This window comes from Meleagris gallopavo, chromosome 17 (genome assembly GCF_000146605.3).
Source record: "Meleagris gallopavo isolate NT-WF06-2002-E0010 breed Aviagen turkey brand Nicholas breeding stock chromosome 17, Turkey_5.1, whole genome shotgun sequence".
NCBI lineage: Eukaryota > Metazoa > Chordata > Aves > Galliformes > Phasianidae > Meleagris > Meleagris gallopavo.
The window spans coordinates 2720004-2728966 of record NC_015027.2 but is presented as its reverse complement, the minus strand read 5'-3'; the positions used below and the strand labels follow the sequence as shown (position 1 = coordinate 2728966).

General features: G+C 44.4%; 1 protein-coding gene across 3 annotated transcripts in view; it reads left to right on the top strand.

Moving 5' to 3' along the window:
* The window catches only part of ULK1 (unc-51 like autophagy activating kinase 1), a 90242-nt gene that overhangs the window by 44921 nt on the left and 36358 nt on the right, over nt 1-8963 (top strand). For all 3 annotated transcript variants that reach the window (XM_019620989.2, XM_010720027.3, XM_010720026.3), the window contains exons 11-12: nt 4587-4645; nt 8485-8567. In XM_019620989.2, coding sequence (XP_019476534.1) covers nt 4587-4645; nt 8485-8567 — 142 coding nt within the window. The remainder of the gene's footprint in view (nt 1-4586; nt 4646-8484; nt 8568-8963) is intronic.

Genomic DNA, 8963 nt, shown 5'->3' with positions numbered 1-8963 from the left:
TTTTCCCCATGCCCTTTTCTTTTTTGGGGTTTGTGTTTTGAAACAAAATGCTAGCCTCATTTGTTACTGCAGTAGCAGCTGTGGATTTGTTTGATTAGGGAGAAAGAAAATCTCAGCCCAGATGGTTCTCTGTGTACCTTCTATTTGTTTTGACTGTGTCACAAACTGCCTTCTCTAGGCTGCAAGTTTCAGGTGAATGAAGCCTGTCCAGGGCAGATGTAGGAAATCTAGTTAAAGGTTAACAAGTTTTATTTCTTTGTTGGCATGACTGTTTTGTAAGAATTTGCTGATAGGCAGGCTGTTGTTTGCAGGCTTTTAAGAGGAGAGACAGAGGTGGTTGATAAAGTGGCAGACGTGTGGCCAGAGTTATTGGGGAGACCCCAAAGCTGGTGCTTTGATGGGGGTGGGGGGCACATCTAGAAATGGATGGAGAGATAATCTGCTCACTTTGCATGGTGCCACCAGCAAACCTGGTTGTTCAGGGCAGTCAGGAACTGGATTTCTCATGGTAACCTCTTCAGGCTAAATCCTCACAATGCATTCCCTTCCAGACTGTCCAGGACAGCTCCTCACCTCTAGCTAGCTGAGGTTCCCATGGGAATTAAACGTGTTGCATTTGGGCTCTCTAGTTGTTTATGAGCCAATTAGACAACTTCATGGGTATGCAAACCCGAAGGACTCCAGTGTTATTTGTAGCAAGGAGGAATTAGGTGTCTAAAAATAAATGGGCTTTGGGGGACTGGGTTAGATGGAGAAAAGTTCAAACATGTATGGAAAGGCTGAGGCAGCTGTCAGTCTAGAAAGTGCTTGTAAATCTAGACAGAGATGTGTGTATGTGAGTGTGTGCCTGTGGATGTGATTTATAGTTGTCTCGAAGTTTTAATTTTAACTGCAGCTGGGTCACCCAAGGCAACTTCCCAAAGCCATTCCTATTCCTTCCCTGCATGCAGACAAGAAAGAAGCTGCAGATGCTCAGTGTGAACAGTTGGTATGATGGCCTGTGAAGCTGTCATAAGGAGCTTTTTGTATTAAACATGCCCATAAACAAAACAGCGAGTCTGCCACAGGGATGGGATTAATAGGATTCATAATCCCTATAAACAGATTTGCTGAGCACTGCATTCATGTGGAATTGTTAATTTGCCTTGCCTAATAAGTGGTCTGCACTTGCATCTCTTCATTCCTGTCACCCAGGACAGGAGTTAAACAGTGCATTTCCAGGTCTTGCTGCCATCCTGAGAAATGCCTTGAGTATGTAGCAGCTTTCTCTTGTGCTTAGAGATGAAAACATTGGGCTATCAGGTCCTGCTAAGGACCAGGAGATCTGGTTGTCTGCTGCTGGAGCTCTTGCATGAATCTCCTCACTGCTGTATGGCTGCAGTGTGTTTTGATGCATGAAGAGAGCCAAGGAGCAGGGAAGGGAAGGACAGCGAGCACAAGTTGCTGGTCTGGCAGCTCTGAAAGAGTTAACGTGCGTGCGTATGTTCTTGTCCCAGCTAGCTGGTAGACGAAAAATTAATTTCTAAGCCTGACGTACCAAGTCTGCTGCTTTGTTTCTGAGTCAGTTCAACTGGCGTAAGTACTAGGATTATATATCACTTAAAACAACTGCTGTGTTGTAAAATGGGCCTTGAAGAAGACTGGGGGAGGAGGACTTCATTCCCCAAATTTGAACTTCTGGTTTATTGCTAGGCGGGCTGCACTTCTGTTCCCAGAGCTCCTCTCTGTGTCTGTAGGCAGACGTATTCCTCACTGAGGTTAAAAAGTGGTGGTAGGCTGCTATACCAAAATTTGGCACAGTGATAAACTTGTTGCTGTGGTCAGTGAGCCACGGGCTTTTTGCCTTGTATTTGTTCTCTTGGGAGCTGAGAGAAAAGCCTCCATGGACAGCTAAGGAAAAAGGATATAGCTATCTATCTATCTATCTATATATATATATAACTTTTTTTTCTGCTGCTTGTGCTTTCAGGATCCCCTGGATGCTTGCCACTTAACTGGAGCAGATACCATTACGTATGCTATGAAATGTTGATTAGACAGTGCTGTTCACTGAGGGTGTGAATGTCTCTGGTCCTTTTCTGACTGAGCTCTGTGCTTTTGCATCCAGCTTCCCCCCAAGCGCAACAAATCCAGTGCTGAGTGCTTCTGGAAGCACCACTGCTTGTTGGGTGCAATTTATTTACAAGCAGCCAGCACCAAGTGGGATTTGGCAAGGTTCTGCTGAATGCCTGTGTTGGCTAAACATATTCCCACTGCTGCTCAGGACAAAGGAGCAGAGTGGCAAGACTGAATTTGTCTGACTGTCTTATATATATAGAAAGGACAGACAAAACCAGACCAGTGCAGCTGCTCCAGAGAAACGTGAGAGGAGGAGCAAGGGCAGGAGTTGGCCTGCTGCTGTGTCTCCTACCTGTGGGGAAAATAAAGCTGAATTACCCATTCTGTTTCTGACAGATGGATGCTGTCCTGCAGGTAGCAGCTGGCTCTGTGTACCTTGAATGGTCCAGTTGTTAGGTGCATACAAGGATTTCCTAGTGTTCTGGTTAGATAGGGTATATCTCCATAGATTAGTATCTCTCTAGGTGAAGTCCTTAATACTTAGAACTGTCACTTCAATTCCTTCCTCTAGCATCTTGTGTGAAGAGGGGATCTTTATTGAGGGTGTTGTTTCTAAGCACTGGCTTGGGTGGAAACCTCCTCTATTGAGAGGAGGTTTCTTAATGGCTTTGTGTATATGCTGTTTTTAATATACCCCATCTTCATTGCCAGGAAAATTTCTGACAAAACACTGTTTGAAATAGATCAGAGCTTCATTGTATTTGTGAAACAATTGAATTGTTGCAACAGGAAACTAACAGAGAAAACAGCCAAGGCTTGTGCCTCACTCATGTGAGCAGACACTTAGCTTCCCTGCAGCGGAGCTCTGTTCCTTCTTGTTCATTGTCTGTCAGGTGGTTTTTTCATTCTGCAGAGTGCTGTGGCTGAGCCATTTGGTGCAGTGTGTACACTTGCCTCGTTGAAGTTTGCCAAATATTAGGAATCTAATTAAAGTGCAAGGTCTGCAAGGGGTAAGGTGTAAAATGGAGTTCTACCAAATCAAACTGAGTGGCAGTGACTGGAAATGCTGACAGAGATTGGTATCTGCATAACAGCATGCTTTGCCAAACTCAATTCGTCTTAATGGTTTCTCAAGAATGTATTTTGCACCTCCTCTTTGAGTCCCTGCTGTGTCTGTGAATGATGGAGGATAGATTATTGCAGAGAGAACTAGGAAAGTTTGATTTCCTTCTCTTAGGAATCCAGTAGCTCTGTTTGTGCAAGGATCTGGGTGGGTGAGTGTGTAAACAGCAATGTCTGTTTTGGTCCAGCTGACAGAAAAGCTAGTAAGTTTGGTTTGCTAACACTAAGCAAGAAGTGTTGCTCTAATCAGTTTTACAGCAGTCTGCTGGTATTAGCAGCTCCCTCTGGTTTCTTTCAGAGTTTTGTATTATGCTTTCTCAGTAGTTCTTAATTTCATGTTAATCTTCAGCCAGAGGGAGTAGGTGATGTTGAAACAGCATCTTATGTGGCTGCTTTTCCAGCTGTGCTGTGTCAGTGGTATTGAGATGGCCATCTGCGGGTTGGCTTGTCTGATTTGCCATTTTAAGCATCTTAATTGACCTTAGATGCTTCCAATTTTGAAATGCAAGTAGGTGGAAGGCTTGAGGGTTTTTGGAGCATGCAGCGCCAGGAGAGCTGCCTGATGCCTCCTGGTTCACACTTTCCTAAACATTTTGCTGTACCAGTAATTGCTTGCACGCGAATCTTTCTAATCTTCCTTCTCTGTTTATATTTACCTTGTCTGTGTCATCCCAGCCTAGTCTCTCTTTAATAAAGAGACTTTGCTTAAGCAGAAAAGCTTAAGACATTGGGGTTAGCTTCCTAGTCTGTATTTATTCATTGTATAAAACAAACGGAGGAATGACGTTAGGAGATCTTTGTCTGCGTTCCTGTACTGGAGATGTTATTTTTAACCTCAGTTGTGCCAAGTCCTTTTTTTTTTTAATCTCCTCTCAGAATTTGCAGAAATAGGACCTGTAGCTTGAGACCTTCTAGCTTCCTGGATTTAAGGTAGAAAACTGATTCTGTTACTGTTTCCTGATGTTCCTGATTTCTTCAGATTCCTTGTCCATCAACAGACTCTGCCCCTTTTTTAAATACCCTGCAGCAGTAATCCATGTTGGCAGCAGGAGCTGCCATTTGTCATCTGGGACTCCTCACGTTTGCAATTATTTAGCCTCCTAAGTGAGGCTATTAGCTCAGCTCTGACCTGAGCACTGGAGCCCACTGAAATGAAACTCAGCCCTCAGAAGGGGCGAGCAGGGCAGAGCCAGGTCAGAAACTGAAAGGCAGGAGGCTGAAATACTGTATTTTCACTCTGGATCAGCGCTGACTTTTTCGACTAAAGCAAGCTGCAGCTTCTGATTGTGTCTGTTAGGGTTTGAAAAGTGCCTCTCTGCTCTTCAGAGTAACTGTGAAATAGAAATGCTGATGCTCTTCCTTTATTGTCAGCTGTTTCACACACTGGTTTTATTTTTCCTCTACAGGCCAGTAGCCCACAGGATCTTCGTCTCTTCTATGAGAAAAACAAGATGCTGATGCCGAAGTAAGCATTTCCCAGTGTTGCTGTTCATATGCACTTGTTTACTCTGTCTTTACACCTATCCCTGCGTGCTCCCAGCGTGTCACTTGAGAGATGACTGTAAAATATTTGGCAACTTGCCTTGCCCCATTCCTTAAACCAACGGTGATGTGGCCCAGAGAAAGAACATTGCATTTCCATAATTGGTGTTCTCTCTTTCTATAAGATAATGCTACCCTCCTTCACTGCAAAAAAAATAAAAATAAAAAATAAAAATCAGGATTTTAATGATGCCAGGAACCAGGCAGTGGTCCTTTCTTGTGTATGGCTTCTCTGAGGCTAAGAACAGCTATTTATTGAGAATAAAATAAAAATCATGGCAATTCTTGAATCATGCAAGCAGCCAAACTGCAGTCTCTCTCCTGTAACCTGCTGTACCTGACTGTGTAGATCACATTGCTGTTTCTCACATGTCAGGACAGCAACTGCTTGCATCCATCCTGCTAATAGGAGGAAATATTATAACCTCTGTGGAAATGGACACTGCTGCAGTCTCCATGGGTCATGCAGGGAAGATAACTCTTTTCATCCCAGGGGTGTATGTTACCTAGCGATGTAGCTAGCTCAGTGCTCTGATTTGTCAGTATATTTTGATTTTGTTGCTGTGGTCTATACTTTTGATCTGTGTTCTTAAAGTCAAGCGTCATGCACTTTTGAAATCTCAGCCTAGTAGAGGAAAAGGACTGAAGTTCCAGATTGCACATCCAAATATTGGAAGGCATTTTTACCCAGAAAGTTAGCTTCTGTTTGGCAGAGCTGCTAATGCAGCCACATATGCAGGAAGTTCCTTGAGTTGCTTTGTATGGATTTTTCCTTATCAGTTCAGACAAGTCCAAGTGATGGGGGGGGAAAAAACTGTAAGGAGGCCAGAGTGATTAGCAATGGCTTGTGCTAAGCATTTAGTTCTCCTGTGAGTACTTCATATTTTGATCTGTGGCAAAGAGGCAAATTTTGATCAGGACTAAAGTTGGTCTGTATTCTTTTAGATTGGATCTGAGCATGTGATGGAGTAAAACACTCAAAACAATTCAGAGCAAAACCACTGGCACATAGTTGGAGCCACATAGTCTGTGTAAACAGACCTCCTGTTTCCCATACACAGCGTGAAACATGGCTGCTCACCTTTGAGGTAGTGACTCTCATTAAGAGAGAAATAAATCACTGCAATTAATAAGCTCCCTGTCTCTGATCACACTGCTCTGCTGCATGGCTAATGTGTGCTGTAGGGGACAGCCAAGGGGAGAAACGAAACTCTTCTGTAAGAGGACTGCATGTCTGCTCTTATAGAGATTAGTCCTTTTGTTGTTGTTGTTGTGAGTTCTCTATAGACACTCTGTGTTTACTGTTTTCATTCATCTCTACTTTTGAACTCCCAGGTTTCACAGTATTTAAATCCAAGCCCATTATTTTTTTTTCACCGTAGAAGTTGGATCCAAAGTGGCCTTTGTGTTAATGCTTTCTGAAGTTTCTGAGCTTTAACGTGAGCTGCAATCTGTGCTATTTCCTGAGCAAACACGAATGAACTGCCCCCGCCAGCCCTGCCAGTACAGGATGGGACATGAAACGACTCAGGACTTCATTCTCAGATAGCAGCAGTGCCAGTGTTTGGTTCTGTTCTCCTTGGGGCAAGGGGTGCTGGCAGCCACCTCCCCAGCATCACCATGGAAGATGGTGTGTTTTGGCTTGGGAATGGGGTGGGGAAGAACAGCTGATTAAATCCTCACCAGCAGCCTCTACCTCCCAAGCTGATGCTGTTGCTGACAGGTGAAATGCCATTCTGAGGTGGGGAGCCCGTGGCAGTAGGAACAAGCCCAAAGGCCTCACAATTTTAATAGCACTGATCTAAATAATTAACATTCATTGCCCTGATTTGCATGGCAAAATATATTCTAGATCACGGAAGGAAAGTGGCGGTTTTGTTGCTTAGGTTTCTAAGCTTGATGTTTTAGAATGAGAGATGGGAGGAGGAAAACAGGCTGTTAATCTGCCATCTCAGATGTCAGTCTGTTCTAGCATCTGAGGTCTGCTACTTGACCCACCTGTTTCTTGGCTTTAAAATCATACAAAAGCTAAAGTCATTGCTGGGAAACAGGCTCATTTTGGATGAGTGCTTTGTGTTTTGAATAAATAAATGATGATGTTAACAGTGGAGGACTGCAGATCTCCAACACTAATGTATTTTTCAGGACACTGATAGCTGTGGTATCCCGGGTATCCTGAGAAGCACAAGCATTGTGCTTCTAAGGCACGTGCTTTTTGACAAGGGGTTGTTTTTCTTGGCTCAAACTGAGTCTTGGTTTAACTGCATCCCACCCAGAGTCCTTGTGGTCTCCTCTGTCAGGCTGGGAAGAGTGCACAGCTGTTTCAGTGTCAGGGGTGGAAAAGTGTCTCCTCCAGTAGAAACAGGGGTGGTGTATGTTTGGGATGATTCTCTGTTCTAGGAATCACTGGATTCAAATTCCTGCACAGATGAAGCCTAGGACTTCACAGAAAAATAACCAGATAGTTATGAAGCCTATAAATACACACCTTGCCCAACATCTCTGGTTTCACTTCAGACCGAATGGAATTCTGGTAGAGCCAACTAGCACTCTTTCTCTCTTCCATTTGACCCAGCTTCTTTTCCACCCTATCTGTGGAAGCTGTGCAGCAACAGTTGCTTTTCCCAGTGTCCGTCAGCCTTGGCTGCAGGCTGGTGGCAAGTGATCTCAGCCCAGCAAAGTGGAGCAGCTGCCCGAGTGAACCACGTGCTGTGCTGTGAGCAGGCTCGGGCTCCACGCAGTTCAAATTACTGTGCTGAGCACTCATGCCATTACCTCGGCTGACCCTTGTGTGGGGATTGGGAAAAGCCTGGCAGGCCGTGGGGCCATGCTGGGCACAGCCATGATAAACACAGTTATTACTGAGAGGAGTTGGAGCCACCTACGCTTAATTTGGAGAACTCTGCTCTGGCTGCACGCAGGACCTGCTGCTACAGGCCCTAACGGTGCTGCTGGTTACAGAGGAAAGTAACAGATCTAAATCCACTTATGCAAGAACTGAACTCTGCTTTCCCTTCCTTAATCCATTCGTTTATTCCCTGCTTCTCACAGTACATTGGGGTTGCAGAGATCTGCCCTGGCCTCTCTCCTATCTACCTATGGGATGGGGTTGAGAACAGTGATTTACTGGCTCTCTTGTGTTGCAACAGCTATTGAAAGCAGTACTTTCTTCCTAGTCATACTGGAAGGTGGGGAAATAGCTGTGCTAATTTTAGCTTGCTCGGGTGCCAGATGCTTAAATTCTTTGGTTAATAAATGGTGTTTGTATATCAGGGAAGCAAATAGACAAAGGTCACTTGCCAGCTGTGTTTAAAAAGAAATGCCTTAATAAAATGGTAATAATTGGTGATACATATTCACCACCAGATTCTTAATTGCAAACTTCCCCTCATGAACTGCTTCATTTTAATGACTTCTTTATTCCCACTAGAACAAGTAGAAGAGATTTTATTCAGTGTGAAATATTGCCTATTGACTGGATTGAGCTGAGAGCTGGAGGGATGGTATTGGCACTGCTGCCGAAGGGGAAGCTGCAGGTGCTCCTGGGAGAGGCCACTACAGCTAGATTAGTTGTAGCCTGAGCAGTTACAATGGGGAGTAAAAGCCAAACAGGGATGCAAATAGAGATGTTCCTGTTTAGCCTCTCTCCAGTGAGCCAGCAGGGAGAACGCAAGTTTGCATTTGCAGTTTGCCTTTCTGAATATGCAGAAGTAGCTTAAACAGACTGAGAGTCTCTTATTTTGCTTTTGTTTTCAATCCTAGCATCCCCAGGGAGACATCAAGCCACCTGAGGCAGCTACTGTTGGGCCTTCTGCAGCGCAATCATAAGGACCGCATGGACTTCGGTAAGAGACCACTCCAGTTTTAGTTCTGCTGCCAGCCTGTGCCTTCTGCCATTTCACTGCACAAACCTTTGTAATTTTGGAGAAGCAACGAGACTGGTGGTATGGTACCTGTGTTTATCTGGAAAGGTGCTGGAAAGGTCCGTTTTGTGAACCCAGAGATTTGGCAGACTTCATCAAATGCTTTCTAGTTTATGTTCCCTCTCCTGGCTTCTGCTTTTCGAGTTTGTCTTCTGTGTTCAGCATGCTATCAGGTGAAACTTGTGCATCAGGTGCAACTTGTGCATCCCAGTTCTTAACTGTCACAGTGTCTTCCAAAAGCTGCAAGCTATATCAATTTAATGGTCAGGTAATGACCCCCCTCTTCATGGGTCTGTTGTGATAATCTGATAATCCTTT